Source organism: Ranitomeya imitator, chromosome 5 (assembly GCF_032444005.1).
Source record: "Ranitomeya imitator isolate aRanImi1 chromosome 5, aRanImi1.pri, whole genome shotgun sequence".
In the NCBI taxonomy this organism is placed as follows: Eukaryota; Metazoa; Chordata; class Amphibia; order Anura; family Dendrobatidae; genus Ranitomeya; species Ranitomeya imitator.
The window spans coordinates 62479332-62499778 of record NC_091286.1 but is presented as its reverse complement, the minus strand read 5'-3'; the positions used below and the strand labels follow the sequence as shown (position 1 = coordinate 62499778).

The 20447-nt window shown below is 44.3% G+C and overlaps 1 protein-coding gene across 2 annotated transcripts in view; it reads left to right on the top strand.

The window, feature by feature from the left end:
* Window positions 1-10001, top strand: part of PPP3R1 (protein phosphatase 3 regulatory subunit B, alpha) — a 97471-nt gene extending 87470 nt beyond the window's left edge. The window contains exons 3-6 of one of the 2 annotated variants that reach the window (XM_069768736.1): window positions 662-838; window positions 2707-2766; window positions 4993-5177; window positions 8062-10001. In XM_069768736.1, coding sequence (XP_069624837.1) covers window positions 662-838; window positions 2707-2766; window positions 4993-5177; window positions 8062-8109 — 470 coding nt within the window. In that variant the 3' untranslated portion in view covers window positions 8110-10001. The remainder of the gene's footprint in view (window positions 1-661; window positions 839-2706; window positions 2767-4992; window positions 5178-8061) is intronic. The other variant, XM_069768735.1, reaches the window with a different exon arrangement.
* The last annotated feature ends 10446 nt before the right edge of the window (window positions 10002-20447 follow it).

Here is a 20447-nt window from a genome sequence, read left to right as displayed (position 1 = left end):
TTGGAAAACTGCAGCGCTTTTGTAATCTGTAGAATGTCACTTCTTTCTGCATTTTTGCTACATTTTTTTTCACCCATAGAAAGTAATGTGTAGAAGGCTGGAAAACAGATTTTTAATGCAATGTTTTTATTTGCCAAAGATTGGGTTTTTTTTTGTCTGCAGAAATAAACAAAGCGGAAACACTGTGTGTGAACATAGCCTGAGTGTTCCTGACTACAGCACTAATCCCACAATCCCCGTATCTCGATAGCGCTGCCATCATGGTGCATTGTAGGTCACAGATCTGCGTCCTGCGGTTTAGTAGGGCTCTTATTTTGGGATGTGCGCTCGGATAGGGTTGCATTTTCCCCTTTAGGCAGAGTAGCCGAGTTTCTCAGTCACAGCGCTGTGTGCATGAAATGACCGGTGATCTGCTTAGCGAGTCCACACTCATTGTGCCATGTGATCGGCTGGCATTATAGGGCATTAGCAGCTCCTCTGCTGAGGCTGGGACTCTGCACACGTCTCGGGGAGCCTCGGATCTGCCTGTTATGGCGAGTGCAGGCAGAAAGCTCGGTAACTGCGATCATCTGTCTGCTGAGGACACTGTATTCGCTCTCTTCTCTCCGTGCTTTTTCTACTTCGCCGCTCCTCCTAATAACAATGTTCTCTTCTCTTCCAGTTGATGCTGATGAGATCAAACGGCTGGGGAAAAGGTTTAAGAAACTCGATTTGGACAATTCTGGCTCTCTGAGCGTAGAGGAGTTCATGTCGTTACCCGAGCTGCAGCAGAACCCGCTCGTCCAGCGAGTAATAGACATATTTGATACTGACGGCAATGGAGAGGTCGACTTTAAAGGTAAGATGTAGCTGTCCTCCTCACACTGAAGGTGCAGAACTTTGGGCTGATCCTTATTCTTCTCTCCATTTAAGAATTTATCTTTGCATTTCCACTGTTATATGGAGACCATCTTAGTTATAAATTCCTTACTTAATAAATCAAAACCAAAAAGCCACACGTCCGGCTAACCAGTGTGAATAATCTCCCCCAGGCTGTGATGCTTACGTTGGAGGAAACGGCCAAGGTGACTCGCAGCATTAAGACTCTTTAGCCGTAAGAGCTGTTTGGTGCTTTATATCTCTATGATGGCGTCTGCCTGTATGCTGCATATTATATTAGACTATTAATTAACCCCTTGTAATACAGGCAGCCAGACTTTCCAGAAACTTATATCCGTTACTCAAGTGGATCCATAGACTTCCAAACTGTCAGATGGCAACAGAAGTCATAGAAAGTGCGGTCTCGTGGGTCACTTTATTTCATATGAAAACTGCTTTGTGTCCGTAGAGTGACGGTATTACACAGGGGATGTCATTTAGGGGGCATAGAAGACTGGATTTATCCAATATAATAAAAGCTTTTTTAGTTGCGGCATAGTAATGACCGCTGGGACTGTAGGGTCACTGTCTCATGGGCTTGACCCTTGTGATGGCACAGATGCCGAATCATTTTCTTTCCTAATGTAGCTGCCATCGGAAGTAAATCGGTCCACGTCCCCTCATGGGAGGGCATTGCAGAGCTCTACATCCTCCATGTAGTAGTATATTCATTGGTATATGGCGGAATAAACCACAGCGCTGTACAGACGGCAGAAGTGGGCCTGTAATCCAACATCCAGTGGAACCCTCCAGTATGTTTTGGGTTTTTTTTTTCCTCCCCTCCTCCCAAGTGTGAGAAACCTACGAGAACATGCACACAGTCTTTTAGAGCTGGCACACATGCTGAATATTTTGGGCATCACAGATGGTATTTTATCTGAAGCATCGTCCTTGGTGTCTTTTTGGTCCATGTAGATGTATGTTAATTATTCTGGATCTAGGTGTATCTCTCCCGAGTGGCTCCCAAGCAGAAGCTGCCTGAATAATGGTCAGGTCCTCCCTTCTTTATCCACTTCATCCCATTCACAGCCTGACCGCTGCCAAGCGTTGTGACATTGCTGAGCTTCAGTTAAGGCTTTGGCTCTTCTGTAAGCGATTTTACAGCTGGAATCGACCAGAGACTTATTCTGCGCATACTCTTACCAAAACATGGGGTAGAGAGACGATGAATCCAATAAGGAAAGAGCTGCCAATAGCCGGAGGCTTCATGGGGACAGAGGAGTCACATTAATGGTCGTTCTCTTACATCAGTCTGCGTAATTAATGATCCCGTGTCTGCCATGAATGCAGCCAATTGGGGCCTGTTAACAGGCCAAGATCTATTTGTTTAAATGCAGTCCTATTAGAGAGATTTCACTGTGTATTACCAGTCTGCACTTCCAGAAGGCATCATGTATACACCAGTCATGTGGTGCCGGCCCCCCATCCCCTGTACAGCAGCCCCCATAGGACACTGCACTGACGTCCTACACAATTCTCCCAAAAGGTAACAATGTATCTCTCTCCCCACCTTCCTTCAGTATACCCCACCAATAAGTATGACCTCCAACTTCAGACCACTGTAGAATTATGCATCAACCCCGTCTCTTCCTCTGGAAAACCAAGAATAGGCACCACCTGACCACCCCGCTTTTAGTTCACTAGAAAACTTGGCTTTTAGTTTTTTGGGGGGCTAAACCCGGGGTGCGTCCTATTGTCGCAAAGCTCTGTATAACTCTGCAACTAATACAAATTCCCTGTCCAATTTTTTTCTGGTACATTTTAGTAATTGTCTTCTCTTTTGTGCAGAGTTCATTGAAGGAGTGTCCCAGTTCAGTGTGAAGGGCGACAAGGAGCAGAAGCTGCGGTGTAAGTGCGTCTTACATGTGTATGCTATGCCGACTAGTAAGTGCGATATTGTAAGGATTAGTGGTGGCCGAGGACCTCCGGTCCTGGAGCTGATGGGGATTTGTGGTCTGTGTTCCTTTGCTCCTGACCATTTTTGGACACCTGCTGCACCGTGGCTCCTCTATGTAAGTGAATGGGGTGCTGACAGGAACAACAGGAAGTCCGGGTATGCCATCGCCTAAAGATTGGCGCCTTACAATATGCCATCCTTTAGGAGGACTCCTTTATGTTGAAGTATGTACTTGGCTTTGATGCTTTAATTGTCTTGTTTTGGTTCTTGTTTTGAGCAGCTGATGTTGGGGATACTGGGTGTTGCAGCAACAAAGATCAGATACTAATGACCTCTACTGAGGCTAGCCTATCAATATACTGTATATACTCGAGTATAAGCCGACCCCCCTTAATTTTGCCACAAAAAACTGGGAAAACTTATTGACTCGAGTATAAGCCTAGGGTGGAAAATGCAGCAGCTACCGGTGAATTTCAAACATAAAAATAGATGCTCCATACTGTTCATTATGGCCCCATAGCTGTGCCATATAGTGCTCTGCACCGTTCATTATTGCCCCATAGATGTACCATAGAAAGGTGTGCCATATAGTGCTCTGCACAGTTCATTATTGCCCCATAGCTGTGCCATATAGTGCTCTGCACAGTTCATTATTGCCCCATAGCTGTGCCATATAGTGCTCTGCACCGTTCATTATTGCCCCATAGCTGTGCCATATAGTGCTCTGCACCGTTCATTTTTGCCCCATAGATGCTCCATATAAAGCTGTGCCATATAGTACTCTGCACCGTTCATTCTTGCCCCATAGCTGTGCCATATAGTGCTCTGCACCGTTCATTTTTGCCCCCTAGCTGTGCCATATAGTGCTCTGCACCGTTCATTCTTGCCCCATAGCTGTGCCATATAGTGCTCTGCACCGTTCATTTTTGCCCCATAGATGCTCCATATAAAGCTGTGCCATATAGTACTCTGCACCGTTCATTCTTGCCCCATAGCTGTGCCATATAGTGCTCTGCACCGTTCATTTTTGCCCCCTAGCTGTGCCATATAGTGCTCTGCACCGTTCATTCTTGCCCCATAGCTGTGCCATATAGTGCTCTGCACAGTTCATTATTGCCCCATAGCTGTGCCATATAGTGCTCTGCACCGTTCATTCTTGCCCCATAGCTGTGCCATATAGTGCTCTGCACCGTTCATTTTTGCCCCATAGATGCTCCATATAAAGCTGTGCCATATAGTACTCTGCACCGTTCATTTTTGCCCCCTAGCTGTGCCATATAGTACTCTGCACCGTTCATTCTTGCCCCATAGCTGTGCCATATAGTGCTCTGCACCGTTCATTTTTGCCCCCTAGCTGTGCCATAAAGTGCTCTGCACCGTTCATTTTTGCCCCCTAGCTGTGCCATATAGTGCTCTGCACAGTTCATTTTTGCCCCATAGATGCTCCATATAAAGCTGTGCCATTGCTGCTGCAATAATAATAAAAAAAAAAAAAATGCCATACTCCCCTCTCTTGCTTGCAGCTCCCAGCGTCCGGTCCCGGCGTCTCTCCGCACTGACTGATCAGGCAGAGGGCGGCGCGCACACTATATGCGTCATCGCGCCCTCTGACCTGCACAGGCAGAGCGGAGAGACGCCAGGAAGATGGAGCTGCGCCCGGCGTGTGGAACGCGGACAAGTGAATATGAAATCCTCACCTAGTCCCGGCGCTCCTGACGCTGCCCCTGCCTGTCACACTGTCTCCGGGTGCCGCAGCTCTTCCTGTCAGCGGTCACTGGCACCGCTCAGAGGAATGAATGTGGCTCCACCCCTATGGGAGTGGAGTCCATATTCATTTCTCTAATGAGCGGTCCCACGTGACCGCTGAAGAGGGGAAGAGCTGCGGCACCCGGAGACCGTGGGACTGCAGGGACAGCGCCAGGATCGCCGGGACTAGGTGAGTATGCCTCAGCGCCCCCTCACCCGCCGACCCTGCCGCCCACCGTGACTCGAGTATAAGCCGAGAGGGGCACTTTCAACCCAAAAATTTGGGCTGAAAATCTCGGCTTATACTCGAGTATATACGGTAGTATAGTCAACCATTTTAATGTAGAGCTTGTAATATTTCATATTTTGACGATCTTTTTGTGTAACCTGTGATGGTACGCCAGTCATGTAATCTACGTCTTTCCCTACAGTCGCTTTCCGTATCTATGACATGGACAAGGACGGCTACATCTCCAACGGCGAGCTTTTCCAAGTATTGAAGATGATGGTGGGAAACAATCTGAAAGACACCCAGCTACAGCAGATAGTAGACAAAACGATTATCAATGCAGATAAAGATGGAGACGGGAGGATATCTTTCGAAGAGTTTTGTGCTGTAAGTGGAGCCGAGTGTCCGCTCGCTGCGGTAAACTAGATAGAAGTGTCATGTCCGCCTAGCCGATGATTGAGCGATCCGGGAGATGTTCTCTGCTGGAATTTGCAGGGGCTCTGATTTCAAGCATCAGGCTTAAGTGATTTGGTTGCAAAATGTTGGGAGTAAAAATAAAGGTTCACTTTGCCTTAAACTGCTCCCATCATCAACCACAAGTTGTGGCCATAACATTTCCGAGCGAAGCCTTTCCTTGGGAAACCAGATCAGGCGAGGACATCTGTAAAGTTCTGAGCCCTGGGATTCATTTATTACTGTGAAACTTTTTTTTTTTTTTAATTCTTTTAATAATCCAGGTCAAAGCTCTGAACATTATGCCCTTGTTATCTTTCATGAAGGAGTTTCACAGACCAGCGCACTATACTGCACAATGTATAAGAACCATGATGCTTCCAAGTATTGGCCTTTTATAGGGTTTCATGTGACTACAATCATTAATGGGAAGCCATCATTGGGGAATTGCCTACTGTTTAAACTGGGGTTTTGTTCCAAAACTAAATCTGCTGCAAGATAAATAATGCGAGATTTCTAATTTTTTTTTTTTAATTCTTACGATATGTAATATCAATATATTGGTTACACTGGATCCTGGGGCTAGTCTATACTGATTATTTCAGAATATGCACATGTACATTAGCAGCAGTAGACCAGACTCTTATAATGCAGCATCTGATGAGCGTGTGCAAAGCTCATGGGGAAGGCAGGGGAGAAGGGGCAGCTTGCTTGGTGACATTAATGACAATGGCTGTTGCCACCAGTCATTGTAATCCTGGTTTTTTATAGAACACTTTTCAGCAGTCTCCTTATCACTGGCAGGAATTATCCGCTTAAAATGGCCTCTGTTACATAGTGAGGTTGATGGGAAAAAATCTTACAAAATTAACGGCGTCTATGCCTCTCACTAGTGACTATCCACAGGGTGATTTGATGGTTATGCCCAGCAGCAGAACTGAAGCGCTACAGTTTAGATTCACCATAGACATTATGCCATGTGTTATGTCCTTTCATCTGATGACAGATGTTGGACCAGAGGCCACCTTTTTGGATGTTGTGAGCACTGATCCTTTGCTCTCAAGGGAGATGAGCTCTTGCCAGAGGTGCGGAGACTATGAGCAGTGTGTGCCTTTGTGATGGGGAGGTTGGGAGGAATAGCTGGCCACAATATGAGCGTGATAGATGTTAGAGATGAGCGAGCGTGCTCAGGTAAGGTGTTATCCGAGCATGCTCGAGTGTTATCAAGGTATCTTGGGGTGCGCTTGAATAATGTTGCACAAAAAAGGAACAAGAAGCTCAAGTAACGTGCACACACAACCCGTAAGTAGTGAAAAAAGCTTTATTGAAAAAAACAAAGTGCTTGCAGTCATAAAAACATATAAAAAATACCCAAATCAACACCCCTTATATATAGGGATGTACAAGCAGGCTCAGAGGGGAATAAATAGTCCCAAACAATTTAGCTACCCCAGTGAGTGAAGATCATTCAATGTATGTGCAAAGTACAACCAAGAGCTTAAAATGTAGGAAACCCTTTTACACATAATAGCCATATTACACATAATGAACACATTTTAAGTGCACATGATAAGAGTACTTACAAAATGGAGAACTCTATGGGTCAACATAGATCAATGGTATAAAAAGGCATAGGTGTCCCACATTAAGCTCGTGATCTGCACTATTAAAGGAAAAATGAATAGAATATACTAGCCACTCACTGGAGTGAAAGAGCCTGCCCGCTCCCAACGCGTGTCGCTAATCCAAGTAGCTTCGTCAGGGAAAATGGATGGATGGAAGTCGGTCACATCAGGTATACATACAGTATATGCACTTACTGATGATCCCCTGATTGCTGACACATGCGTGCAGCGATCATGGAACATCGGAGCAGCAGTAATCTGTCCAGGCACTAGCGCAAAACAAGGTAACAGGCACCTATGCGATGTCAGCGTGTGTTCCAAGTAACCCGGAAGTGTGCGTCCACCCGCCGGAGGTAATAGCTGCGCGTGCGCAGGAACTCAGCCAGCGTTCCAGGGAGCGCATGCGCATAATGCAAAGCATGCCTTCCAACTACATCTGGAAGGTATGTGCCTCACCCCGGAAAATACTACTGCATTTACGCAGCAACTTGGCGCACATTCAAAGAACTAAGCATAGGGCCAAAGCACTTCAATTACTGGAGAGTGGATCAATATTGGCATAATTTTCCACAAATATTTATCACCACCCGGACAAGAATGGACACAAAGTTCCGTTCAAAGTATTGCACAAAATAGACAATTAAAAGCTATATCCAAGATCCTAAATAGACAGATGAAATGTGTATTTGCCAAAATGAAAAATGTATATATGAAGAAACATGAAAAGGAAAAAATTAAATTAATAAAAGAACAAAAAAATGAATAAATATAAAGAGAATTGCAAGGAGGAAGGAATGAACGAGGGGGGAAGGGGATGGGGAAAGGAGGGGAGGAAAAGGGGAAGGGAAAAATATGTTAAAGCCCCAGCAACTGCATGTTTCGTGGCCGTTAGACACGCCCGGGGGGCGTTATAGAATAGTAGCATCAGTATTAAAACAAAACAAAAAAACATCGCAACCCCAATGTGGATCACCATCAAAGCTGGTTGTTTAAAAAAAAATAATAAATAAAAAATGGTTTTCAGTTTGGTTCCATGTTACAGCTAGTAAATGGAGACTGATGGTGGAGGTATTCTGAGATACGAACATGTTCTGCTCTTTTATTTGTAAGAATTTTTATTAAGACCTTATTTATTTTTCACCAATGTTATCTACAAGTGACATCTCGCGGTTTTATTGTCCTCCCTCTCACAGGTGGTAGGAGGTTTAGATATCCACAAAAAGATGGTGGTCGATGTGTGACTCCTCCGAGCAGCACCCAACACTTCTGCTTTCTTCTCCATCTCTGAAGATCTGCTCAAGACGTCCAGCAACGCTCTCTGTGTATTTTAAATGGAAGTATTTTTCTCTGTGAAGCCACATTTTCCAACACGAGCCTCATGAAGCCAACTTAAGTGTTATTGAACTTTGTAACTCTCAATAACTCGGTGTAGCACTTTACGGTCTGAAGGACAGCGCAATGGGGAAGAGCGTATCGGTGTGATGGAGGAAAAGAAGGGAGTTGGCTTATTTTTTTATTTATCCTTATTTTTTTTTTTTTTTTTTTCCTTCGTCTTTTCTAAAGAGAATATAGACGGCTTTATACATAGTCGATAGGTGGGCTTTAAATTAAGTTATTTGAGTAAAGAAAACAAAGGAACCTAGAGTAAAAAAAAAAAAAAAAAAGTGCCAAGCAGAACACAAGTCACTCAACACCTAGATCTAAATTCTTTTACTTCACACCATTTACACATATATGGTAGGAGAATGTATACCTTCTGCTGGGTGATTGGTCAGTGTACTGTTTTGTTTGTTTTTTTTTTTTCTTCCCTTTTTAGAATCTTTTGTACATTAACTGGTTGATAAACTGTTTCTTCCTGTTAATCTACTTTAATTTTTTTTTTTCTTAAGACAGGAGATGTTAATTTATACATGTTAATATATTACCAGGGACTGTGTCTCTCGCTTCTTGACACATAGCTGAATGTTACTGCCAAGCGAAGAACGTTTTCTAACAACTCTAGAAATTGCAGAGAACCTGCTTTTACATAGTTGCTGAAGCAAACCCACTACCCCATGATCATCCGTAACGACTACACCTTAACAAGGGCCCTTTTTTTTTTTTTTTTTTTTTTTTTTTTAAATTCACCCCCTGCCCAAGAAAAGCAACTAAAATAAGTGGAATATTGGAAACAGAATCTGCTAATTGAATAGAACAAACTACTGCAGGCAGGATGCCGGGTGATGGTGAAATCTATATCTGTATATTGGCTGTAGGAGGAGATTTGCTTTTTTTTTTTTTTTTGGTTCCTTGTAATCCTTCATGTGAATTGAAACGATATAGTTTGGCTTTAGTTAGTACACCGTGTGATATAAAAGTAGACTTTTGGGGAAGGGGGGGGGGGGATTAAAGCTCTTCTGCTGTGGTACTATTGGCTGCATATATATGTACACACCCGCTTACACAGGATATTTTGAACATTATACCGGTCTGTCAAATTATTGAGAAAAATAAAAAATACTGGGGGTGTCTGCTGCCATAGCTGCTGTTCCTTCAACTGAGTGCTGCACATCATGGGCTCTGTCTGTGCGAGAGAAATCGAGGTGCTTGGTGTCCTTGCATGACATGGAGTTTTGCATGTAGATCGATTTTTTTGAAATGTTCCTCTTGTTTACATAATTTGCATTATATATAAATATATATAAATATTAAAAAAATGTTGCCAAACTTTGGTACATGTTGATGTTAACAATAAAAAAAAATGTAAAAAAAAATCTCCACTTCATGTAAGTTTTTTATTTTTGCTCCTCTGGATCAGTCTGTGGTTCATTATCCCAGCCAGTGGTCTTCTGTTCCAGTGTCAGCTGCCATGTGCTCTGCTTCAAGGGAGATAGTCTTCTTGTGAATTTTTTTTTCCTGTATATACATTGTGTTATAAACCTTTTAGCATATGCTTTCTATTTCTATTGCTTGTGCATATCTTGGCTGACATTAAATAGGCAATCAATTCCCTTTATTGGAGATTTTTTCTTTTTTTTACGTTTGCGTGGGGAAATGGTTAATGTTGAATGTTTCATTTTTTTCCCTCTGCATGCTATATAAATTGTAGGAAATTAGACTTCATACTGTATGAATAAAGGAACGGAACTTGTTACTCGCTGTCCGGAATCTTTCTTTATGTACATGTGCACTTTGGATATTGATAAGGCTTCTTTTACACATGCCGGGTTTTTTTGCGGCCTGTTATTGCGGGCCGTGTTGCTGCAATTTTCACGGTCTGCCGCAATAACGGACTGCAAAAAACTTGCAGATTGTCGTTTTTCTGGTTCCCAATACTATATTAAAAGTATTGGGGGGGAAAAAAACGGTGGTCACCAAAACTGGAAGTCACGGTGCACCGCAAAAACAACCTCCCGTTGTTTTTTTTGGTTTTTTTTACCCCATTGATTTACAATCAGGGCTGTGTCCATAAGCGCCGTGGAATTATTGCGGCCTCATAGAAATCCATTGGAACCGCAAAATCACGGCAAGTGTAAAAGAAGCCCAAGTCTCGTCTTTTCCCCCCTATGGGGGTCCATGTTGCCAAATCTGTGGCCCTCCATCAGGTATCCACCACTTGTTTAACCCATTGTGACCAAGCTAACTTTTCAAATCTTATGCGTTGCTTCCGTGTCAAGTTTTTCCCGAATAATCACATAGTGAAATACAAAGTAACACGCAAAATGAGTTTATACTCACAATGTGTTTCCTGTAAAGACAACACAAATGAAGAAACATATGAAAACTAATAGTAGAGCAAGCATAATATATGGTAATTGCTTCATTATTCTTAAGGTTTTTGTTTGTTTTTTTACTCAAAAGTTTTACAATTTTAGCCTTATGTGTGTCATCGATCCGGAATGGCAGCGTTTTGTGTGTGGTCTCGCCCATAGCTATTTATTAGATGCGGTAAATCAGCACGGTTCACTGAACACACGTGGATTTACCTGGGTGATTAGAACATAGCAGCATTTTCCCTGCATCCAACACGCTACATCCTGATTGTGGGCACATGGCCCACCCAGTGTGGGTACTGAGGAACTTTAGGCGTAGATTGGTTTATTAACACTTTAGTTTTACCACCTAAATGTTGTGACTTTCTGAACGGGTCACTAGCTGTCGGCTAGTTTGGCCATGAATTGCTATGGCAACTTTCAGGACCCCACAATCATGATTTCAGAACACTGAGGTTAAAGTGAAAAGCGCCCTTCCCCCCCACAATGGTAAAGGAATTATTCCTTATTTTCCTTGTAACAAAATTGCTGGCCAAATAGTGGCCATTTATATGTGGTGGGGGAAAACGGTTCAACCACAATTAATTTCGGTAATGTTTGATCTAGCAGACAATTGGCATGTTATTTTGTTTTGTTTTTTCATTTTGGCATACATTTTTTTTTTTTTATTTTTATTGGTGCGGCTGCAATTGGTTAGTTGCCATGCAGCAATTGGGCTATATGCAGAATATATGCCCCAAATACTTGTGTTGGCAAGAGAGAACCATTCACAAAATACTGTACATGTGTTTTTTTTTGTTTTTTTTTATCCCCTTTTCATTTCAACGGTTGTAAAACACTGACATTTTCAGCAGGCTGCAAATTTAGAAAAAGGAAAAACTTTGGTTCAAATTCACGAGGGAAAAATAAACTGCATGGTATGAGATTTCAGGAATCTGTCACTTTGCTGGTACTGAATATACGCTTGTGGAGTTTTCCAGGACTTTGATATTAATAATCTGTACTCGGGCTAGGGCCATCACATTTGGCTCTGTAGGGGGTCGGACACTTGGTACACCCATGAACAGCTGCCTGCGCACACAGTACAGAGATCTGATCACCAATAACAAAAGTCCTGGAAAATCCTTTACATTTATGCAAACAAAAAAACCCTCAACAAACTATAAAGTACATCTAATAATTAGGACAGGAAAATTTCTTTTGGGGTCTAAAGTTTGTGCTGTATTAGGCTAAAATGTGAAAAAAGGGACTATTAACCTGCCTCAACCACAGAGCCCTGCTGCCAGGAGGAAATAAATTTTTATTCCTCCTGGTATTATTATTATTATTCATTTTTATAGCGCCATTTATTCCATGGCGCTTTACATGTGAACGGGGCATATATAGACAAGTACAATAAACATGAGTAAAACAAGGCACACACAAGCACAGGAGGAGAGAGGACCCTGCCCGTTAGGGCTCAGTCTACAGGGGATGGGTGAGGATACACTAGGTGAGGGTAGAGCTGGTCATGTGGCGGTTCAGTATACTGGGGATCACTGCAGGTTGTAGGCTTGTCGGAAGAGGTGGGTCTTCAGGTTCCTTTTGAAGGTTTAGGTGAGAGCCTGATGTCTTGGGGTAGAGTGTTCCAGAGTATAGGGGAAGCACGGGAGAAGTCTTGGATGCAGTTGTGTGAGGAAGAGATGAGAGAGGAGTAGAGAAGGAGATCATGAGATGATCGAAGGTTGCGTGTAGGTAGGTAACGGGAGACCATGTCACAGATGTATGGAGGAGTCAGATTGTGAATGGCTTTGTATGTCATTGTTAGTGTTTTGAACTGTAGCCTCTGCCAGGCCCTTCAATGGCTTCCTATTGCCCAGAGAGGAGAGGCTGGGGAGTAACGGGGAGACAGGTGGATTAGTCAGGCAGCAGAGTTTAGGATGGATTTGAGTGGTGCTAGAGGGGAGGCCAGAGAGTAGGAGGTTGCAGTAGTCGAGGCGGGAGATAAGGGCATGTAGTAGTTTTTGTGGTTTCATGGTCAAGGAATGCACGGATTCGGGAAATGTTTTTGAGTTGGAATTGGCAAGAGGAGATAAGGGCTTGGATATGTGGCTTGAAAGAGAGGGTAGAGTCAAGGATCACCCTGAGGCACCGAGCGTGTGGGACCGGGTAAAGTGAGCAGCCATTGACATTGATGGATAGGTCGGGTGGAGGGGTAGAGTGAGGTGGGGGAAAGATGATGAATTCTGTTTTGTCCATGTTCAGTTTTAGAAAATGAGCAGAAAAGAAAGATGAAATAGCAGACATACATTGTGGGATTTTGGTCAGTAAGGAAGTGAGGTTGGGTCCAGATAGGTAGATCTGCGTGTCATCAGCGTAGAGATGATATTGTAAACCATGGGATTCTATGAGCTGTTCTAGGCCGAAGGTGTAGATGGAGAAGAGTAGGGGTCCTAGAACTGAGCCTTGGGGAACACCGACAGACAGGGGGCGAGATGAGGAGGTGGTGTGGGGGAGGGAGACACTGAATGTCCGGTCTGTTAGATATGATGAGATCCAGGATAGGGCCAAGTCTGTGATGCCAAGAGATGAGAGAATCTGTAACAGGAGGGAGTGGTCCACAGTGTCGAAGGCAGAAGACAGGTCCAGGAGGAGGACAGAGTAGTGTTGCTTGCTCTTGGTGGTTAGTAGGTCATTGGTCACTTTAGTTAGGGCAGTTTCAGTTGAGTGATGTGTTCGGAAGCCAGATTGTAACCGGTCAAAGAGGGAGCAGGAGGAGAGGTGGGAGGACAGTTCAAGATGGACATGCTGTTCCAGTAGTTTTGAGGCATAAGGGAGTAGGGATATCGGGCGATAGCTGGACACAGGATTGGTCGAAGGAGGGTTTTTTGAGGATAGGTGTGATTGATGCATGTTTGAAGGATGAGGGGAAGACACCGTTTGTAAGTGAGGGGTTGAATAGTTGTGTTAGGGTTGGGATGAAGACTGGTAGTGTTCTGGTCACGGGGCGGCGCCGGTTCAGTCACCGCTCTGTGTATAGAGCGGCAGCTGTAATCTCACCCCTGGTACTGACTGACAGCTGGGTCTAATGCCGAGGTACTGTCAGTCAGGGCCAGAGGCGCCGTTATAGCTGCCAGAGTGGTGACTGGACCTGCGGTGCTACTGGGAGGAATAAAGATCTTCTCTCGGCAGTGGGGGTCTAAGTGCCGGGTAGGTCCAGAATGCTGTTAACCTGCAGATTAACCCCATAACTGCATGTTAAACTTTTTTTTCTTTCATGTGACAAGTGAACCCAATGAAATAATGGCTACAGAGCGGAATAATTTTTTATTTTATTTGCCTTTCCGCTGGAGATATTGGCAAATTATTGCCATGTAATGATGTAACTTTAAGTGCAAGTGGGTGTTATTTCCCTTTCCCTGGGGTTGTATACATCTTCTGCCTGTATGAGCTGCCAAATATTGAGCGGGTACCCTAGCTTAGGTTTCTCAGTGAGTGAGATGTAAGAATACAGAGCTGGTCGCCTGGTCTCCCCTCCTGCATGATTAGACTGCTGCTGGGTGTAGAGCACAGATGACTGCATCGGTCAGATGAGGTACATAAACAAACCCTTTTATCAACTCTCATAAGACTTGTCGGCTCTGATGGTCCTGCACACTCACGCCTTGTAAGCTGAGGATGAACAATCCCATAGATCCCCCACCAGCTAAACGGATGATTCACATATTGAAATCCATAATTGTACCCATAGACCATGGAGTATAAATCTACTGATACATAGCAATACCGGTGTTGGTCTATTTTATGTTTGGCATTCTGTACATGAAGTGGGAGGAAGCTCTGGAGAAGAAACGGAAAGTTACTCTAATCAGCGATCAGTGGATGTAAAAATCTATGCTGAACGACTTGCAGAGCTGATGGGAGTAATTTATAAAATAACCTCCGTTGGGCTCCATTCACACATTCTTGTGAAATGTCCGAGGGCTGGCTGGTGTTTCATAGATCTATTTACACATCTGTGGAAATCACATCCAAGAGAGAGATCAGAGCGACTCCGACTGTCCTAGTCTGATTTCATTCTGACGATCCAAATAGAACATAATTGTAATGAAAATTACGACTAAAAAACTGACCAGCACCTCCAAACAGGATAAAGCAGGTGTGAACAGGTGCAAGCTGCCATGACTGCGTAATATACAAAGAATAGCATACAGCAGCCGCTGTAAGCGCAAAGATGTCTGCAAACATTGAATATATGGCATTTGATTTGCTGGAGCTCTATACTGTCCAATAACAAAAAAATACGGCAACACAATCGCAGAGATGTGAATGTAGGCTTATGTATCCTACCACCCCCGCTACCTGTTATTTATAGTCTTGTCCCTTATTGCCGTTTCCTCTTGTGTATAGCACTGTCCCTTATTACATAGTATCCTCTTATGTACAGCGCCATCCCTTATTACGTAGCACCCCCTCTAGTTATGTATGGCACTGTCTGTTATGTAGTGTCATCACTTGTGTATAGCATCGTCACATATAGGGTCTCTAGTAATCCCTTATTATATTGCGTTAGCTCTTGTTATGTATACCACTGTCCCTTGTTATATAGTCATCTCTATGTACGGCGCTATCTTTTATTATATTGCGCCAGCTCTTATGTATAGCACCATCCCTTATATAGTGTTGTCCCTTATTACATAGCACATTCTCTTGTTTTTGTTTTCATAATATCCTCTTGCTAGATATAAAATGGTTGCTGATGGAGCAGCCTGTGACCAAACCAGTCCGTCAGCCTCCTCCATTAGTAAAGCAGCTTTCCATATATATACATACACACACAGTAGGTATGGAAAGTATTCACACCCTTTAAATTTTTCACTGAAGAATGGCAGAGGATCCCCAAATCCAGGTGTGAAAAACTTGTTGCATCATTCCCAAGAAGACTCATGGCTGTACGAGCTCAAAAGGTTCTTCTACTCAATACTGAGCAAAGGGTCTGAATACTTATGACGATGTAATATTTCAGGTTTTGTTTTTTTTTATTAAATTTGCAAAAATTTGTACATTTGTTTTCAGTCAAGATGGGGTGCAGAGTGTACATTAATGAGAAAAATATGAACTTTTTTTTGAATTTACCAAAAGGATGCAATAAAGCAGAGTGAAAAATGTAAAGGGGTCTGAATACTTTCCGTACCCACTGTACACACACCATGTATAAGCTGTAGTTTTGTCACCATAAAAGGAGAGTAGCCCACGTTGTCCGTGTCGGCCCCCAGAATGAGAATATTAAAGTGATATATTGACAATTTCTAGCAGCCTTCCTCTCCTGCTATTTATGAAATTCCGCACGACATTTTACCTGCTGTCTTCCTCCATGTATACACTGGCAGGGAGAATACAACCTCAATGGTGGACACAAGATTTATATGGAAAGCTGTCCTCCTCACAGGACATCTTCACATCAGGAAGCTATGTAATCCATGTATGGTATTGGGAACATTTACGACCAGGAGATGATTATTTTTCCTCCCTCATCTACACACGGCCTGTACTTCAGCACAATGGAATATGTTGTATTTGAGCCTTGACTGTTTCTTTGCCATTCTGGGAAGATGTAGCACTGCACGGTACGGCAGTCTTCTGCACATACTTTTTTTTTTTTTTTTTTTTTAACAGTCACATTTTTATGATTCATAGATAATGTGATCAAATCGTGATATGAGGAATTTTAAGTGTCAAAAAAGGCAACTGAAATGTCACCAAAACAATAACGCATATACAAGGGTGTATTTTTCAAAAATTATTAATGTGTAGTTTAATTAGTTCTTATTCTCGGTCAATCACCCCAGAATTCTGGAACATTTAGCTCCATAATTACTTCCATGTGCTTTATTGAGCGGAAGGTGAGGGGCAATGGAGGTCTAGGGGAGAAGGACGCCATACCCAGAACATGGCATGGACATGAAATTGAGTTTTCTGATGGCCACTGATGCCGGTTTAGTGGATTTTTTAAATTTGTAAATGCCTGACAGGTGCTAGTTCTCCTTCTGGATTTTCCACCAAGTGGCATCTCTACTGTTGGAAATAGATGTAGAGGTGATGGCACTTGTGTGTCTGTCTGAAGATAGAGAAGAGCCAAATATAAAGTCCTCGCTATTTCCATAACGCCTATAAACTGCGATGGTGAGAGACACAAGAGCAGGAGCTTCTCGTCTCCAACCTTGGGTCACTAGTGATGAGCGAGAACGCTCGGAAGTTATCGGAGTATCTCGGGCCTGCTTGAGTAATATGTTCGAGTCTCCATGGTTGCATGTCTCCGTCTGTTAGATAGCCGGTTGTCTAACTCAGGGGTCCCCAACTCCAGTCCTCAAGGCCCACCAACATGTCATGTTTTCAGGATTTCCTTAGTCTTGCCCAGGTAATAATTGCATCACCTGTGCAATGCAAAGGAAATCCTGAAAACAAGACCTGTTGGTGGGCCTTGAGGACTGGAGTTGGGGACCTCTGGTCTAACTAACTGGCAATCCGCACATGTGTTGCGGCTATCTGACAGCTGCGAGACACGCAGATGTGTGGACTCAAACAAACAGTTATATGAAAAAGTTTGGGCACCCCTATTAATCTTAATGTTTTATAAAAATTGTTTTTTTTTGCAACAGCTGTTTCAGTTTCATATATCTAATACCTTTTACAGAGGGGCAGTGTATGTATATGTATGTGTGTGTGTATATATAGATAGATAGATGGATAGATAGATAGATGTGTGTGTGTATAGATAGATAGATGTGTGTGTGGTGTCGGACTGGCAAGTTGAAGAATGAAATTCTGCAGGAAATCTACAGCGTCAAAATATCACCAAATACTCATGGTAGAAACATAGCCTCACGTTTTTGCCGGATCCGTCGAAAATGAATTTTCCGGAGGCAGGAGAAAACGTACAGAGGAACCTTTTTTCTGTTCGGTGAAAAAATGGACAGCGACAGGTCCGATATGAGTGAATCCAGCTACCGATTCCGGCATTTCCATTCATTCTGAAGTTCTCTCTCTCTCTTCCCCGGAACAGGAAGTCCAAACTCTATCCCCGGGCGTAGAGAAAAAAAAAAAGTCGGATCCAGCAGAAAAACGGATCAGTCGTATCAGTTTTTCATAATTTGCAACGGCTCCGTTTTTTCCAAAATTAGCCGGATTGTGCCTGACGGCTAAAAACTGATGTGTGAAACAGGCCTTAGGGTATGTTTCCACAATCAGGATGGCCGGCGGTTTCGTCGGAGTGGCAAACCCGCTCTGCGGTAAGCTCCGCCTCCTTTCTGGGACGCGATGATGCCGGATGTGTTCATAGCACACATCCGGGATCATCACACCCCACCATAGCGCCCTGTGCTATACCTTGTGTCGGCGCAAGGTATACGGACATGCTGCGATCTTAAAAGACCCGCCACATGTCCGGAGTCGCAGGGCCGCCGCGTGCGTGTTACCACGCATAGTGGAGATAGGATTTCATTCAATCCCCTCCACTATGCTGGAACATCTGGACGCTGCGTGTCTGACGCTGCGGCTCTATGCAGCGTCAGACACGCATCGTTTCCTGCACGTGGAAACATACCCTTACTGTAAAGAACCCTTTCCTATTCAGCTGCCATAATTGTCTTTTCCTCCACGTGTAATAAACAGGCTCGGACTGGCCCATAGGGTAACAGGGGAATCCCCCGGTGGGCCCCTGTGTAGATCTCGGCCCCTAGCCCCACTGTATGGGCAGTACTTGGCATAATTCACTCTGTACAGAAAAAAGCAGCATCTCATTATTTATTAACCACGCTACCCAGTTTATTATATATATATCTCTGAATGAAGGTAGTATAATATTTGCATGCAGGTGAAAAGTGGGCCCCCCAAAGTCAATGTTATTGGTGGGCCCTTGTCACCCCATATTGTCATACATATACATACATACACACACACACATATACTGCCCCTCTGTGAAACACACACGCACACTCTTTCTGAATAAGGCAGCCCCCCCATCCCCACCTCTCTCAAAGCTAAACTTAATACATTTAATGTCCAGCTCCTGCCGGAGATCTTACCAGTTTATGTCCGCGCTGTCTTTACTCCTCTTCGGCCCTGGCAGCATTGTTGCACATTCGACCTGGGGCTGACAGCATTGCTGAGGAGGCACATAGATCACCGGTGGGGGCACAGATCACTGGGGGGGGGGGGGGCTCGAAGATCACTGGGGGCAGAGAGATCACAAGGGAAACAGATCACGGGGGGGGGGGGGGGGGAAGACAGATTACATGGAGGCATAAAAATCACAAGGGGCACATAGCTAGTCCACAGAGATCACGGGGGGCCAGATCACATGGGGGCACGGAAATCACAAGTGGTACATAGCTGAGGCCACAGATCACTTGGGGGCACACAGCTAGGGGCAGAGAGATCACAGGGGGGGGGCACATAGCTAGTCCACAGAGATCACAGGGGAACAGATCACATGGGGGCACGGAAATCACAAAGGGCACAGGGATCACAGGGGAAGCACATAGCTGGGGCCACAGAGATCACAGGGGGGGGGGCACATCTGGGGCCACAGATCACGGGGGGGGACAGACCACATGGGGACACATAGCTGGGGCCACAGAGATCACATAGGGGCACATAGCTGGGGGGCAGAAATCACCAGCACACAGGCTCAGAGCTGCCGGCACAGAGATCGCTCTGGACTCTTTGGCGGCAGCAGCAGCTCCTCTTCCGGGGCAGGACGGAAGCACATTGGACGCTAACCCTGCCCACCCAGGGACGCTAACCCCGCCCACCCAGGGACGCTAACCCCAGTCATTCATGTGCAGGCAGCATTCTGTAATGAACACTGCGTACCATGCACTTGGGGGGTTAAAGAGACTGCAGCTGGCAGGATATGGCTGCTGCCCGAGCATTTCTGACTCCGAGGACCTGCCCGCGAGCGGCATGAAGAGTCACCGCAGGCCAGAGACCCCTGGTTTAAATGTATTAGCGTCTAAAAGACGCAAATGCATTTGAACATCGGATGAGAGTGGAATGTGTGCGGCGGCAGGCCTGGCATGAGTGCCTACAGAGGGCTCTGCATGCCCCCTATGGCACGTGTGCCATAGGTTCACCATCACTGTCCTATGGCCATCAAGGAGCTAGACTAATCTGTTCTACTTTGTCATTTTGGAGGAGGGAGTATCAGTCATAATTTGGGAATGTTCTCTCTCCAAACTTTGCAAAAAAAAAACCTGGTAAATATTATGCTGTATCAGTTTCCCAGCTACTGTGGAAGGAGAATAATATATGAAAATATAAGAAAAACCTTGCAAGAGCAGGGAGGTTGCAAAAGGGGAATAGCTGGGTGGAAAAAAACATTTAAAGAGAAGGTCAGTCTAAACTGACAGTATACAGCAAGTAAGCCATGCAGGGGATATAGCCCCCATTTATAGCGCCAATAACTGCCTCTGTAACCACGTAAGAGGTAACCACAACAATAAATAAACCAATGTACATATTTATAACTAAGATGAGCTACTGTTTTGTTTTGTATTTTTACACGTAGTGAAAAAAAAAAAAAAAAGGGGAAAAACACTCCACCACTAGAGATGGGCAGAACCCTGGATGTTCCGGTCTGGTACCAGAATAGTACCCAGACCCCATTCACTTGAATGAGGGGCCAGAACATCAAGCGTTAGCCACACTGTCATGTATATGTCAGCACAGTAAACAATGCTTCTGATCGGCAGTAACATCATCACCGCCAGTCAGACAAACTCCTTTTTAAGAGGTTCTTTCTGTCCATACACCAGACCAGGGCGTTCAGAACCTCTGCTCACCTGCCT